We start from the raw sequence: 16,623 nt of genomic DNA on the forward strand, positions 1-16,623 counted from the left end.
GCTGGGATTAAAGGCATGCGCCACCACGCCCGGCTACATTTTAATAAATTACAGTTTTCTGCCTAAAAGCATCCAAAGTCTGCAAACAGTGAGCATTGTGGCTTTAAAGGCCAACTGACCTATGAGCTGTTGCTTACCATCGCCTTCAGTTAATTAATTTTTGGCTGTGGAATAGCTATGTGTTAAGATTCTTTTAATCAAATAACATTCAAATGACAATAAAAATACGAAGTTAAATGTAAGGGCAAAGTCCTATCAAACTTGAGAAAACAGTGCACCGTGGTCCAGACACCAGGCTGGACCCACAGGTCTGCGGGCAGCCCTTCCTGCCCCTCTGGGGCACCTGTTCTGTAGACTCAGCCAGGACAGAACCCGGTCCCCTGTGCCCGGGGCTTCTCACAGAGAACACACTGGAGCCCTGTGACCTCTGTACCTGGATGACACCCATTGCTCTCTTCTGTGCATGGAGCATTGGGAATTGTTACAAGCTTATGCACAGGAGCAGATGCAAGCACTCTCTCATTGCTGTTCTTTATTTGATATGCAGACTATGAAAATAACAAAAAAATTAATAGATTAAATTATTAATAATTAATTGATTTAATAAATTAAATAATTAGAGTCAATTTTACTTTAAACCTTCCTCTTCTCTAATAGCCGTTCAATTCCAGTACTGGGATACAGCAGCAATGATAATAAAATGCATTCCACTGCACATTTTTATCTTTACAGTAACTCTGGCTTGGCTTATTAAACCCTTTGTCTTATTTCAATTGAAATACTTAATTTACTACAAGGGTAGGCTCTCAAGGGGAGCATTAATTGACAATAAGCCACTTTGTCCCACAGAGTGCATGCTGGCCCCTGTCCTGGCTCCCATGGTCTCCGCTGGCTGACTCAGCTGGGTTAAAGTTCCATGGGTATCTGGGAGGAATTCAGCCCCACAGTGTTTCTGGAACACTCAGTTGTTGGGAAAAAATATGGATTGCTTCTGTGTTTGTGCTTCCAGCATGGAGAGAGAAAAGGTGGTGCTGAGACTGTGAAATAGGGTGGGAACACCATGCAGGGCAGGGGGGCGGGGGGGGGGGGGGGGGGGGGGGGGGGGGGGGGCTCTGGGGAGAGAGAAGTGGGGAAGGGGGGAGCCTAGCCACCCAATGCTGGTGCAGTTCTTAAGGAGAATTCTAGTACAAGCATAGTGAAATGCGGGTGTATTTAATGTATTCTGTCTGGGCAGCAGACTCAGATGTCTGTAGTATCTCTACGCTGTAGTGTAAGAAGTACGTCCTGGCTCGACGTGTGGATGTAAAGTGAGGGCGAGGCGAGCACAGTGCTCCTGGCCCGGAGCCTTCTGTTGGATCCTCCGGCCCCAGGGTGTGCCTGAGCCCCCAGCAGCCCAGTTGTCACGTGCTTCCACGTCTCTCCTGAATGAAGGGGGATTTTAGGGCTCCGGTGGGTTTGTGTCATTAATCATTTTAAGTTTCATGATGAACTCTTCAGCGTGCCAATGAGACCTTCTGCTCTGTTTTAAGGGCTCTGGAACTGCTGGGAAAACAGGGAGTTTAGGAAAAAAACCTGGTAAGTTGTAAACCCTGATGCTTGTGCTTCAATGTTAATGAATGTACTTGATAGTTGTTCCCCAGTCATTGTTTATCACAGCCAGAAGTCTACAGTAGAGGCAAAGGGATCTTCCCTGACAGTGCCCGGCAAGATCCTTCCTTCCCTGTTAATTAAATGTACTTGGCTCTCAAGTGTGCTTGTTGCCACAGCTGTGGGGAGTTGATTTTCACAGGCAAGATGGTGGGAAGTTGACGGGTACAGAGCCGGGAAACTGCAGGGTCATCTCGTTGGGTTTGGAAAGCCCTTTCTGGCGCCTGTTAGCACACAGAGCTCCAATGACATAGCAGTGGAGGTCAGAGGCAAGGCGACAGCATCGGGTGATCGGTCTCATTACTTGAAAATCGGGCTTTCCCAGGCAAACAGTGAAGGTACCAAATGATAATCGTGCTTCAGAGTCTAGAATTTCAGTTTATTTAAACAAAATCACACATTCTATTAATAGTGGGGTAAAAGAGAGGAGGAGGCAGCTGTGCGATGATACAGTTGGTGTGGCCTGTCTTCCTGGCCAAGGTTGACCTTAGGAAATTATAGGTTGGAAGGGGCACTGCTCTGCCTGCTGAGAGGCTGTGCTCAGCTCCAGTTGGGCTCACACAGACAGGAAGGGGATTTTAGTCAGCGCACAAAGCTGGGCCTCTGCTATTGCTGGATGGTGTCTGTACTTGAACAGGCGCCATTCCAGAGGGTCCAGATAGTTCACTTACAGCCCTCAGATGGGCCTCGCTTTACCTTGAAATTCGCAAGCTGTTTGGAGACACAGAGCCCTTTCAAAATGCCAGAACAAATCGCCAGCTAGTATGCCAGGTCCTTTGAGGAGCAGAAACAGCTGATGCCAAATAGGACACTAATTGGGACTTTCTCCAAACCAAAAACTTGAAATCTAGAACTTGTCCTTAGCATGCCAGAGGAGCGTCCCTCCCCACAGATTCCCTGCTTGGGCTCTTGGCTAGACACAGACTAGCTGGGAGCCAGCCTCCGGGCTTTTTGCCTTTCTGGGCTTTCTGAAGCACAGGCAGGCAGGCTGCTTCTCCTCCTCCTGTTGTGGTGGCCAGCCTCAGATTTCAGGACAGGGTGATAGGGCTGCTTAAAGGAGCCGCCTCTTATTTCTGCCCTTCACTCTGTAGGCAGTGTTGGAATGTGGGGCCCCACCCCCACCCCTCCTTCCCATCTCTCTGTACTTCATACTTCTTTCTTGCCATCCTTCCTTCCTTTCTGTCCTTTCGGATTCACTGAGATGGTAATGAGTGTGGAGAACAATTCTGGATCGCTTCCCCCCACACCGCACCCGTGGCCTGATACGGTTTTATCTCCGCGCTGACTGACTGTTTTCACCAAGCTCTCATAACTCTGTGTTCCTCTTGTAACTTGAAATAAGTTAAACTCAGGGTTCTGTGTTTCAAACCAGAAATTCATGGAGCACTCCCAGAATAGGAGGCATGGCTGATTTGGCTATGTTAGTGGGAGACGGTCCTAAGCCGTGTGTGTAAGTGAGCTGTAGCCAGGCTCCTATGGGTTCCTGAGGAAAACCTCATTTCTCCCATTAGTATTCAGGCAGAAGGAGGCGTCCCTCAGATTTATGGAGATGGGAGCGGGGTCCTGGCCCTTCATCCGGGCACATAGTAACTGTGGGAGGTTCTTTGACAGGATGAATGGGGGCAGGCAGGATGGCGGGGAGCTGCTGAGTCACAGGACAGTGAGGGCCGCACAAGTCTGAGCTAGACAGAGACAAACAGAGCATCTGCACTGTGGCTCCCAGGGAGGGGCAAGAGCAGGGGTCAGAGTGGGAAGCAGCCAGTCTGCGGAGTTCCATGGCGTTGGTGTCTGATCCTGAACAATAGTGTGTCCTAGGGATCTCTTCCCTTCACTGACCGCACACTGCAACGTTTGATCCTGTTTTTCAGAAATTGCCCAGGTTATTGCTTCCTACGCTGCTACTGGTCCCGAACAACTCACCCTGGCTCCTGGGCAGCTGATTCTGATCCGGAAAAAGAACCCAGGTGGATGGTGGGAAGGAGAACTGCAAGTTAGTGTCTCTACGTTCATTTAAAGTTCTCTGTCTAAGCGTGAACACACAAAGCCTCAAGGAACAACATTGCGCTGCACAGTACAAAGAACCCTCCTTATCTGAACCCTGAGCCTGATGAGAGGCGCCGGTGTCTTACGAGCTTAGTTCTGAGGCTGCGGACCAGCTGAACGTGTATCCAGTAGTCCGACAAGCTCAGATAGGGAGTGCTGGAGACAGAATTTGCTGAGTAGGGGCTGCATAGAGACCTCCTCATGCGCCATGGCCTGGCAAACGGAAGCAGCGCTTCACTGGAGGTGTTTGTGACATGGCAGGTGTCTTTCATGCAGCCTTACATCAGTCATGATGTTGTTTTCAGTTGCTGTGAGTACCGAGATCACATCACTCATTCATGGTTCTGACACCTCCTTTAGTTCTCACTTCCAGACACAAAGATGCTGCAGAAGAGAGTCTCTGTATCGTCATGGTAGCAAGTTAGGCTGGCCGTGGGATATATCTAAGGGGAATTTTATGTAAGGACAAGAACAAGTGTGTGTTTCGTGGCTCCCTAGAAATGCTTGTTATTTGCAAGGATACAGTGATAACAGAGTTGAGAACTAGGGTACCACCTCATCAGGTGATTAAAATGACCATCACCAGTGGAGGCAAATGGATGCTACTTAGTAAAGGCACAGCATCCACGCTTTGTCAACAGATTGGGACCCATGATTAGGGGGCTGGAGAGATAGCTCATTGATTAAGACCTGAAGTAGGCTTTCAGTGCCCATATCAGGCAGCTTACACCAGCTGTAACTTCAGCTCTGGGGTATCTGGTGACCTCTCTTGACCTCTTTGTGCACCCACATACATATATATATATATGTAAATAGTAAAACATATATTTTTTTAAAGAACTGTGACGTAAGAGCCTGGTGATCAAGTGTTTCAGGAATAAATGGATGGGGGAGGAAGGGGGTGGGTTAGGAAGGGCAGTCAGGAGCACATAGATGGCGGCTGGGCTGGGTGTTAGCAGTGGGTGGACTCATGTGAAGAACGTGTGCATGTTCTGGGCACTGTTCCCATTAGTGCTACTTTTCAGTAAGTTTGTTTTTTGTTTTTTGGATTTTTTTCCCCCTAAATAAAAGGTTGTTTTTTGGAAACTGGTTCTATAGCGGCTACAGTTGACTCTGTAGCAGGGCTCTGCCTCTTAGGAGTTATTGCTCACTGATGTTACTTGAGAAGATGAGACTTGAACTTCTTCATGTTCTGGAATTTTCAGGGATCCTAGAACCAGCCATACACACGGATACACACATAGGAACATAAGAGACTGGCCTGCTGGCTCTCGAGCAAGAAGTGCCTCCTTTCTCCCCTCCACCTTCCTCTTAATGTAGTGAGCCCCCGTTTGGGACTGCAGACTCCACCTGGCCAGCTTCATTCACGGTCCTCCGTTTCTTCATGAAGGAGAGTGTGGGCTGTGGCTCACCACATAGACATTTCTTAGGGGCCTGCCAGAGGGCTACATTTCCCACCATCTGTCTGCTTTTATATACAGGAGAAGCATACAATGTCCCCCTTTAGGCCCTAGTGCTGGGCCTGCTGCTGCAACCACAGGGGGTCCCCAAGTGTGCACTGATAACTCATAGCAGCCCTCGTCAGAACACAGTGACCCTAGAGAGTGAGCCCATGATAACTGCCATCATGTGCCTGTGGCCTAGCTACTGAGGCTCTGAGAGGGGTGGTGTGAGAGACAGATAAGTCTAAGACAGAGGGTGGGTGTGACCATGAAGTGGTGAGAACAGGGTGGTTAGAGCTGAGACTCCTCAGGCAGGAAGAATTGCTGACTGCGGCTCCCTGCTGCACAAAGTTCCCTGCTTGCCTATGCCAAGTGAGGAAGGAGGACCCATGCTAGACACATGAGGACAGATGTGCTCTTGGCCCAAACAAGAGCCACAGCATGCAGTGTAACTGACAGTCAGCTTAGGCAGGGAGCAGAGCTGTCTGGGGTCCAGAGGTGCTGGACAGGAGCAGTGGGCTTGTTGAGGAATCCAGTCCTAAGTCCCCGAAATGCATTCTGCTATGTATGTGTGAGTACTGGCAACCTATAGTGTTTCTTTATTTTTCTTTTCTTTTCTTTCTTTCTTTTTTTTTTTTTTTTTTAAGACATGGCCTTGACTGGCCTGGTCCTCACTGTGTAGGCTGGGCTGGCCTCAAAGTCACAAGCATATGGGATTAAAGGCCTTCCTTTGAGGGTCTTACTGTGTCATCCAGGGGGGGACTCTCACTGGAAATCCTCCAGCCTCGAGTGGTAGGGTTGCAGACTTGTGTCGCCAGTCCTGGCTCCTGCCATGCTTTGGAACGTGGCCATGATGGATATGGAGACAGCTACTCAGTCCAGCCAGCCATCTGTGCAGCTGTACCCTGGTGCTCATCCCCTGGTCCATGTGTCCCTCTGCTGTCCAGAGTATTCTCAAGACTCCCATTGTCTTTCTTTGTCATGCCTGTGAGGTTTCCCCCCAACCATGTCTCTTCCTGCCTTTGCAGCAACATGTCTCGTCCAGCCTCACTTGGCAGTTTGTCTGAGACAGCCAACTCCCTGGGCCTTGGGCCTTAGCGCCATGGGTTATGACACTCCTTCCCACTGACCTCCAGTTCCTCAGGGGTTAGCCACATCTCACTTCTCCCAAAGGCCTGTGGGGCCCTTGTAGCTCTGCACTTTCCTCTGAACTCAGGGTTGACCTCATGTTCACACCATGAGCTGCTTCCTAGTCAGTGCTGATGGCGTGGCTCAGACTCTCCACGAATGTTTGTTTCTACGTGAAGTGATTGGCCCCGATCCTTAAAGAAGCATGTATGTTAGCCCCCGCTCTCCTGACACATTACCTGAGAGCAGTGTGGAACGTCAGCATTGTCCCTGTATGGAGAGTCTCAGCATGGGAACACAGTGGAGAATAGCGAGGAGGTCTGTGATCTGCCCTTGTAAAGCAGCAGAGGTGAGGGAGAAGCGTTGCTGGGAGCCACATGGCAGGGCACCAGCAAAGGCAGTAGTTACTGGCAGGTTCACAGTGCAGTGGCTGGCAGTGCCTGAGCCAAGGACGGGACTCCTGTCTGGACAACCAAAAGCTGAGCTGTGTCTAGAAGTAACCTAGAGTTCTCCTTGAGAACTGGATGGGTAGAGGTGTGATGTGGCTCATGGTGTTTGGTTCTATTTATTCGGTGAGTAGGTCATGTGATTTAAGTTAGCAAAAGGCCTTCCTCTAATTCTTGACCCAATGGAAATAAGTTATTTTAGAAATCTATTTATTTTTAATTTTTATTTTATGTGTACGGGTATTCTGCCTACATGCATGTCTATGCACCATGCTTGTTGTCCATGGAGGCCAGAAGAGAGCACCTGATCCTCTTGAACCACAGTGGCAGGCAGTGGTTAGTACTGAGGGCTAGACTTAGACATGCTGGGAACCGAGCTCAGGTCCTCAAGAGCAGCCAGGGCTCTCAACCACTCTGCTGAGTCTTATGCCCTGATGGATGCTTTTATCAGAGCTTTCTTCCAGAAAGGCGTGTGTGTGCTTGCGCATATGTGTGTGTGTGTGTGTGTATGTGTGTGCGCGCGCATGTGCATGTGTGAAAGTGTGCATTCATGTGGTAGTCTTTTCTCCCCAAGGTATGAAAAGACAAGGATAGTCTCTGTCTTCACCATGGACCCCATGTCTTATAACTTTTCTGATATGATAAAAATGCTCAGTATCTTGGGTCAAATCAGATCAAACTAAAGGGATAAAGAGGGCAGTAGAAAGTGTGGCCAGTGCTCTGAAATTAAGACACTGTGAAGGTCCTGCATCCAGGACCTTCTGTGAGCACCCAGTGAGCGTCTGCGTTCTGTAGACGCTGGGCATTGTCTGACATCACACAGAGCTCAGGCATGGCAGTGCATCCTAGCTCAACATCAGCCAGTCTGTACCCTTGGGACTGCCATGTAACTTTTCAAGGTCGGTTTAGCCATCTCAAAGTCAGAGTAGCAATACTGTTGCCTTTAGAGCTGTCCGAGATGAAGACACCTGAGGTGCCTTGCTCTTAGTGAGCCCTCTGGCATTAACCAGAGCATCATCGGCATCACCGAGTCTGGCAGCAGAATGCTAACTGGGTTTCTATCTTTAAAAAAAATAGTTGTTATGTGTATGGATGTTGCTTGAATGTATGTCTGTGCAACATTTGCACGCCTGGAGCCTGTGGAAGCCAGAAGGTGGCATCAGATATAGTCCTCCAAACTGCATTGCAGACCATTGTCAGCTGCCTTTTGGGGCTGGGAATTGAAATCCGGTCTTCTGGAAGAGCCAGTGCTCTGAACCCCGAGCCATCTCTCCAGCCCCTAGTTTTCTATCTAAGCCACACCACAGGGTATTCTGAATGTGTGAGCTAGAATCCAGCCCTTGGAAGCATCCCAGGCTCTACAGACCAATGGCTGCCGCACTTGGAACGGAACGGGGGCGTGCGATTTCTGTGACAGTTACGTCCTTTGTCTCTCAGCTCAGTGTGAGCAGTGCACAGTGCCCTGCTATAAAGCAAACTGTGTAAGAAAGATGGGCTTTGATGTTCATAAAACATTATTATTTTCTTCCTAGGCTCGAGGGAAAAAGCGCCAGATAGGGTGGTTCCCAGCAAATTATGTCAAACTTCTAAGCCCCGGAACAAGTAAAATCACCCCAACTGAGCTACCCAAGACCGCAGTGCAGCCAGCAGGTAAGACGCTCGCGGGCCGTCTGCTCACACTCGCTCAGGTCTCTCATCTAAAGTCTTGTACTGTTTTCACACATGCTCATTAGCACTTCTACTTGCTGTCTGTGGCCTCTCTTTGCTGAGCACCACAGAGCCCTCGCTGGACTCTGCTGGAGCAGTTGGAAATGCTGTGGCATTAAAGCCAAGTTTTTCTCTTGACTTCCTTCTAGCTATTTATATTGGGATTTGGACCATTGGGTTAGGCAACAGAAAGGGTCTTAAAAATAAACTTGCTGGGGTCTCAGTAGGTCAAGAGCTGGAGCCGTAGGGGTCTGCTGATCATAATAGAAGAGACAGAAATCGCTCTTCTGTGTCCTTTGCAGGGGACAGAGGGGCTCACTGAGCAGGCAGGATGTTCTGTGTTTTCCTAAGGGTGGGCAAAGGCAGAGGCTGCCATTGGCTGGCTTGCCTGCTTTCTCAGCTAAGGCAGAGAGTCAGCTGTTCCACTGGCCTGGACAGAGCTCAGGGTAGGAGCAGATTTCTGGTTTAGCTCTTTAGGCCTCTGTACTCGGTGACATCTGTGGAGAGCATGATGCTTTTGTTCCACCATCATTGTGTGATTGGATGTGTGTTATGTGCCCCTGTGAAACCAGCTTTAAACTTGCTGTCCCTGCAAGAAACGTCAGGACCTATGAATGTGACCGACCTCTGATCCCCAGCTGGTCCTCTTTGCATGAGCTGAGGCCTTGTGTAGGCTGGGAGATGTAGCAGAGCTCTCTCTTATCAGCCCATAAGCCCCTCACGATGGTGAAGCCCCGAGCCGTGTGTGGAAGTGAGTCTGTTCCCTTAGCTGGAGAGTTTGAGAACCTTGAAGCTGCAGACAGGTTGGTAAACAATGATAAAGATGCCAGGCAGTAAGGGTGGGTCAACCAGTCGTGCAGTTGAAAAAAAAAGGAGAAAAGGAAAATTGAGTGTAGTCCTCTCTGAGACAGGAGGACAGCAGTCACCTCTTACAGCGCTGGCTTAACTTCTCCCTGAGGCAGGAGCGTGAGAAGATCAGGTGGCAGCTGCATACCATCTATAGAAAGGCCAGGTCCAGGGCTGCACACTCAGTGCTACAGCACACTTGTATAGCGTACATTCGGCCCTGGGCTCAATCTTCAACATCACAAAAAGAAATTAAACTAAAAAAGTCAAGTGCTGTGGCCCCTGGCTGTGTGCGCTATGCTGTGGGAACTGGGTGGTACAGCACTCTGAGTCCTTCCCATGTGCTCTGGGTGAGGATCCTGTGATTTTTCTGACAAGTACCGGGACGGGGGAGATGTTACAACATTTAAGACGGTGTAAAAATATTGCTATCATCTTAGAATTCAGTCCTTTATCTTCCTCTATTGCCCACACCACGGGAAGTCCCTTTGGGTCCCCCATCTATCTCCTTTTTTCCCCATTCTGAAGGGGAAACCCCACAGGAGTAGCTCCTGCGCATGCCCCCGGGTGGCCAGGTGCTCAGCAGCCTGTCTTTGCAGTGTGCCAGGTGATCGGGATGTACGATTACACCGCGCAGAACGATGACGAGCTGGCCTTCAGCAAAGGCCAGATCATCAACGTCCTCAACAAGGAGGACCCGGACTGGTGGAAAGGAGAAGTCAGTGGGCAAGTTGGGCTCTTCCCATCCAATTATGTGAAGCTGACCACAGACATGGACCCCAGCCAGCAATGTAAGTGCCCTGGCGGCCCGCTTCCTCTCCTCTCTGGTTCCTCCCGTAAGACATGCAGCATTGCTCTGCCTCTGCCAAGCTTGGTTTGCAGAAATGAACGCAGACCACTGCTGCATTTGCAACAGTCTCTTTGAAGATCTTCTGTGATGCAAAACTATTTCGTGGGGTTTTTGGTTTTGTTTTAAATTTTCATTCTTTCTGTAGCATGTTCCCCCTCCTTCCCCTCCCCTCCCTCCTTCCCTCCCTTCCTCCCTCCCTCCCTCTTCCTTTTTCTTTTCCTGTTTTTTTTTTTTTTTTTCTGAATCATTTTGGCACCATGCTGTGTACATGCCTGACTCATTTTCCTAGCTTGGGTTTTGCTCATTGTTTTGTTTTGCTTATGTGTTGTTTTCCTCCTTTTTCTAGGAATCATATGTTGTCCATCCCCCCCTCAGGCTTGAAAGTCCTCAAAGAGACCCACTATCCCATATCACTGCCCAGAGGGATGATGGGAGATGCAGCCTTGATCATGTGACTTGCAGCATGATCACCTACTGCCTTCTGAGTAGAAGAACTCACTGCAGAGCAGTTTACCTCATTTGACCTTAGTTGCATGTGATCGAAATGTCTGAGTCACTGCGTGCAGAGGCAGAAGCAAATTGCAGAACTGCACAGGGTGGTGGGTCCTTTTGGGGCTTTCCTAGTCACTCAGACTGACGGCCCCGCCTTCACACGGGCGCTTTCAATAGTTTTAAGATTATTTTTAAATGTGTATTTTAGCCTTTTAATAAAAATCAATCAATTACTTCTTTGCTATTTTGGTTTTACAAAAACACCCACTATCAAGGAATGCTGCGCGGAGCGGACGATTAAAACGCTGTTCCGGGCGTCCGTAAACCTGAGACTTGATGTACCTTTGCCGTTTGTCCAGTGTTCCCAACCACATTGTGTAGTGTGGGGCTGTTCCCTGCCGTAGAGCACAGAGGAGCTGGGTGTACCTGTTTTGAAGATGTGTATGTAGACTGAGCCTGACTGTGAAAGGGGTTATGCTTGTCTGTGACCATCACGTGTACCTGTCGCGCATGTACCATCTGTACCGAAGATGTAGCCCTTCCTCCATGGCAGACCCACCACCGTGTACAGTGCTCTCATCTACTGCACTCACTTTACCTTGCACAGTGACCTTGTAGCCACCTGAGGAAGCGCCCAGGTTTCCGTTTGGTCTCAGATGTACCTAGTTGTGCCGGTGTTTTGTTCTGAGTTTTCAATCTGGCGTGTCTTCACACCATAAACTAGTAAGACGCCACTGCCCAGGTGGTCACGGCCATCGGTACCCACCGTCTTAGTCTCTGTTACGTGACGTTTATTCCAGTTGCTTTCATGGAATATCGTGAACGAGTAACCTTCTTGACAAGAGAGAATGTATAGAATATAGAATGTATGGAATGTATAGAAGTCTCCCTGCAATTAATTTCCAGTGTTTACATTTTTTAACTAGACTGTGGGGTTGCTACAGATTAATATGAAATGGCGCTCCTGGTCCGTGTGTGTGTTAACTTGTGCTGTAGCTGAAGCCGTGTGTCCTTAGATATTAGTTGGAAGCTCTCAATAATAAAAAGAAAAAGAAAAGGTGCCCACTGCTGACAGCACAGAAAATGGGTTGGGGAAGCCTGCTAGCTGTCCTAGTAGTGAGTGTGACATGGCGTCCCTCCGGGCTGCTCCTGGGGAGAGGCCATGCCGACAGTGTGTCACGGTGCTGAGGACAGGCAGCCCCCCTCCTTGTCTACTTGGGCTTCAGTGTTTTCATGGATATGAATGTAAAATATATAAATATATAAACGTGCAGCTTTAACAATTGTAATACAACCTTTGCATTAGTTATGTGTATAGATAATTAAATTCTTCATATAAAAGTTAGATGGAAACGTCTCTGTGTTCTTGCTGTTGGAATCTTGCAGTGCTGAGGGGCATCACACAGACAGATGTTAGCCACTGGCCTGCCTGCGTGTCAAGTGTGAATACAGACATAACCCCTGAGTGGGACCTCCCATCCATGTGTACACAGTGGCTCCTTAGTAATACTGATTGCCTAGCATGGAAGGCTACCAGCCAGCTTAGCTGTCAACTCTCATTGGACTTAGAGTTTGTGTTGTTGACATATTGATAGGTGTGTGATTTGGCTTAGAGCACAAAACACTGTTCCAAAATCATGTCATAATAAGGAACTAGTGGATGCCAAAATATACTTGGATGGATAAAGGCAGACTTGCATATTTCCTTGTGTGTGGGATCACATCAGCTAGGCACATGCTTGTGACCTTTACAGAGACAAACTGGCCTATACATGACACAGTTACCTGTGAAGGACACGTGACTAATGCTGTCCTTGAACCTCACTTCATGGGCCTTCCCTGCCCTTCACTGCGATTTTACCAAGTCTGCAGATGGTTTTGGGGAAGGGGATGATAAATCGACCATGCATTGAGTGTCCTCCTCGGTTCTAAGGAGTGGATAGGTGAAGACAATGTCCACATAAGCATAGAGTGTGTGTGTGTGTGTGTGTGTGTTCCACGCAGAAGTGTGTAAGCAGCAGCTTGAGCCATCCAACANNGGGGGNGGGGGGGGGGTGGTGGCAGGGGGTGCAGGGGAAATACTGAAGTGGAGACCTAAGGGGTCAACAAGGAGCCAGGTGAGGTGAACCTAGATGTCAGAACAGAAAAGACCCTGGAGGGAGGGAGGGAGGGGGGAGGGAAGGCCCTCCTGTTTCCCATCCAGCCCCTCATGGAACAGTGATCAAGTCTACAGGCCTCATCTCCCTAAGGCAGTGCTCCTTCTCCAGGGTTGAGGTTGGCAGTGGGATGCAGTTGTCAAGGTGGGTGATGGCGATCCTCACTTTCAATTCTCTGGTCCCCTCTCATGGTTCCTCCAGTCTTCCTTCTGGGCTTGCGAGCTGGCACCAGTATCCCTCACATCTCTTCAGTTTGTGTGGCCTGCAGAGAATCCATCTGACTCTGTGTTTTAGGCAGAAGTCCACTACCAGCATCCTGTGAATATAGGCTGGGGATGAGGGTCCTACAAGGCACAGTACAGTTCACATGACACTGTGGTCCATTCCCGTGTAGCCAGTGCTGAGGTTAAAAGGTCTGGCCTCACCCTACTGGCCACTATGGCTAAAGTTCACATGGTTACCCTGGCCCAAGTGGTCTCCTCACGCATGGCTGCTGAGGTTGCCCTGCTGATAACTACTGCTAAAGAGATGCACTCATTCTGTAAGCTCGTCTCCTGTGTCTGTGGTGCAGAGTCTCCCACGACTGCTCGTTTTTTCAAACTGTCTTGGGTATCCTCTATGTTCTCTACTTTCAAAGTTGGATTAAACAGTAGAGCGTCACTCAGATTTTAAAGATGCTACACTTGGGGTTGATTGGGAGAGGGGGCGTGTTTAGGGTTTTTTTAATTTTTATTTTTACATTTACTCGTGTGTGTGTGTGTGTGTGTGTGTGTGTGTGTGTGTGTGTGTGTAAAAATCCTGCTGAGTGTGCCACCAGCCCTACCTAACACGGCAATTTCATATGGCTTACCTGACATGTGATAGGTTTATGCACTCCACACTGCCCATTGTATGGACAGATGAAACAACTGTAGAATACAACTGATTCCAGGTCCTTGACACAGCACATCACCCTTTGGAGCAACCTAGATGTTACCCTACTTGTTTCTCCCTTTAGGGCAGAGCTTCCCAGGAAGCCCGGGTGCCCTGGTGTCCACCCCATGTGTGCTGAGGCTAAGGCCGATGGACTTGGCTCTGGGCAGTCTCTACTCTGGCCCAATCTGGGATGCTTCCCATTTGCATAACAGCCCTGCTTCCCGGACTTGGAAAATCACTTTTGAGAGACAAAATTATAAATTAATCTGTTTATTCTTTTTAGACCCCAAAATATTCCAAGAGAATAGTTCTAGAAGCTACATTGAAAGTCGGTGACACAAACACAGAGAGAGAGAGAGAGAATGCATAGGAAAATAAAAAGTATCTGAGGATTTTGAATCTGGTAAGATACAGGATAGTGGGGCTGGAGAGATGGCTCTGCAGTTAAGAGCACTGGCTGTTCCTCCAATTGACCCAGGTTTGATTCCCAGGACCCACGTGGCAGCTCACAGCTGCCTGCAAGTCACAGTCCAGGGAATCCGACACTTTCTTCCTTCCAGGCACCAGACACACGTGTAGTGGTGCACAGACAGACAGACATGCAGGTAAAGCACCCACACACATAAAATATTCTTTAAAAAGAAATAATAAAAACTCTATAGACTGGTGATAAATTCCAAGGTTCTGCTACACTTATGTGAAGGTTTCTCCTTATCCTCTGTTTCCTTGAACCCATTTTAGACGGAAACCTTAAGGGAAAGTCAGATGACTTGTTTCAGCCAGTCTGTTGCTTCTTGAAGGTTCTATTCATATAGAAAGCTGCCAGGCATTTAAAGAAAAGAAAAAAAAAGTATGGATTCACTAAAACAAAGGCTGTGTTTCTTCTATGTGGCCATTGGTTTTAAGACCTGTATATGTTGTGTCTACACAGCACACTACCTCCTAGATGCCACCTGCTGCTCTGTGGTGTCCGTGGTCTGTGCATGTGACAGACATAGGTAGTGAGAAAGTGGCCTGAGGGCATTTATCTGTGGCTTGTGTTTATCACAGGGCTGGTCAGGGTGCAGCTGGAAGCGGATAGCGCTGTATAGAAGGTTTGCCACACAGGCCGACCTTGGCAGTCTTCATAGCTGCTTGGCCCATCATGCTGCAGGGCACGGAAAAGATGTGTCCCTTCCTTCACCTAAGCCATGTTCTTTAAGGCCAGATACTCCTTTTTCCCCAGTTCTCCAGCCCTGCCCAGGAGGGAATATGGTATTGTGACCTACCTGTGTGCATCCTAGCCACTGCTTTCCTCCCTTCTCCCCTCCCCCCACGCCCCATGCTGCCTCCTTCATCTCTGTCATTCTTGCACACTGAGCCAGGCCACATGCTAAGGAAGCAGAGGACAAGGTGTGGGAGTGAGGGACAGAGACGTCCCCTGAAGGACAGTTTGACAGTACTGGGTTCTTAGAACCTGCACACACTTGGCAGCGAGGGCACTGAGGAGCTAGGGTCTGTGCCCACCTTCTTTCTAGTAGTTCCATTTGAAAGGAACATTCCTGGCTGTCCTTCCTCACCAGGATTGGGAGCTCCACCCTAGCCTACCGCAAACTTAGCCCAGTTTCCCAAAGACAGGCATGTTCCAGATACCTTCACTCTGGGCCAAAGATGGCTTCTATATTTTCATTCCCCGCTGTAGCCAGAAGACCATGGTGCCAAGTATAGGAACACTACTTAGGTACGATTTAATAGTGGGCTCTGGGGAAATCAGCATAATTGTAGCCTTGGTCCTTGGTAGTGTTACAGCTAGTGTTCCAGCAAGACTGTTTGGGGCATGGGTTTGAACCCCAGGTTTGCTACTTCAACTACTTTGTGGTCTTGGACACATTACATTTAGAGCTCTTTGTACTTCTCCAGCAGAGAGATACAAACACCAGCAAACAATCAGAACAGAAGGGATGAGCTGTTCTTGGGAGACAAGTGATTTATGCCTGGTCAGTAAGCATCGTGGAAGCTCAGCCGGGGGCTTCCAGCTTAGTGTCTCGCAGTGCATTTTTAAGATTTCTCAGCTAGTGCTTTACCAGAGGAGAGATTTCAGAGAGAATTGGAGCTCCCTGAAGCCTTCACATGCACCCCTGCAGCTTTGCAAACAAATCCGAGCTCCTCCTCTCTGGCAGCAGGGGGCTCACCTGCATGGAAGCCTTTTGGAGCATCTGTCCCACATGTTTGAACAATACTGACACTCTGGCATAACCCAGCATCTCTCCAGCACACTGGTGCAAGCTGCCTCCTTCACAGGGCTGCCAGTGGGGCGCCCAACCAGAGAAATGGAATGTGTGAGGCTTTTAAATACCACAAGCACAGACAGATTGTTGGCAGGCCCTTGCAGGCAATAAACCTGTCACAGATGTGTAAAGTCACTGGTCCTGGGTTTCTCAGCACAGTGTCCTGTGGCCTTGTGTCCTGCCAGCAAAGAGCAGTATGTTTGCTCCCTGCCCTTGCTAGGCATGCCGACTTGACCAGAGACCTGTGCCCCCAGAGCAGCTGTGCTATACCACTTATGGCTCCCAAAAGCACATTGCCCCAGCACCCTGCTGCGTGCACCCAGACACCCCCCACAGAACAGGCCTTGGCTGCCTCTGATCTGTTTGCTGAATCAGAGGAGGGGCACCAGCCCCAGAAGAGCAGGCAAAGCCAAGCAGGGATCTTGGCTGTCTGGGGCATTGCCTTGGAATCCCATAGCCCCATGGGAAGCCCTACATAGCTGTACTCTCCCTCAGTAACCAACCCCCACTGTCTAATGGGAACCCTCACCCCAGCCAGTCCTCAAGAGACAGAAGAAAATCTGCCTGCCAATGTTCCCCCTTCTCCCTCTTGCTGCAGCAAAGGCTTCAGAAGTCTGCCCTGCCCCAGTTTCCCCTCTCCTTTTACAGAGAGAGAGAGAGAGAGAGAGAGAGAGAGAGAGAGAG

At 49.1% G+C, this 16,623-nt stretch overlaps 1 protein-coding gene across 6 annotated transcripts in view; it reads left to right on the top strand.

The window, feature by feature from the left end:
- The window catches only part of Itsn1 (intersectin 1), a 187,515-nt gene that overhangs the window by 130,360 nt on the left and 40,532 nt on the right, over positions 1-16,623 (top strand). For 4 of the 6 annotated variants that reach the window (XM_029470688.1, XM_029470690.1, XM_029470689.1 and 1 more), the window contains 4 exons: positions 1,530-1,575; positions 3,516-3,637; positions 8,239-8,356; positions 9,859-10,050. In XM_029470688.1, the coding sequence (XP_029326548.1) occupies positions 1,530-1,575; positions 3,516-3,637; positions 8,239-8,356; positions 9,859-10,050 (478 nt within the window). Of the gene's footprint in view, positions 1-1,529; positions 1,576-3,515; positions 3,638-8,238; positions 8,357-9,858; positions 10,051-10,455; positions 11,947-16,623 lie in introns of those variants that run through there. The other 2 variants (XM_029470693.1, XM_029470692.1) reach the window with 2 other exon arrangements.

The sequence above is a fragment of the Mus caroli genome, chromosome 16 (genome assembly GCF_900094665.2).
Source record: "Mus caroli chromosome 16, CAROLI_EIJ_v1.1, whole genome shotgun sequence".
Classification (NCBI taxonomy): domain Eukaryota; kingdom Metazoa; phylum Chordata; class Mammalia; order Rodentia; family Muridae; genus Mus; species Mus caroli.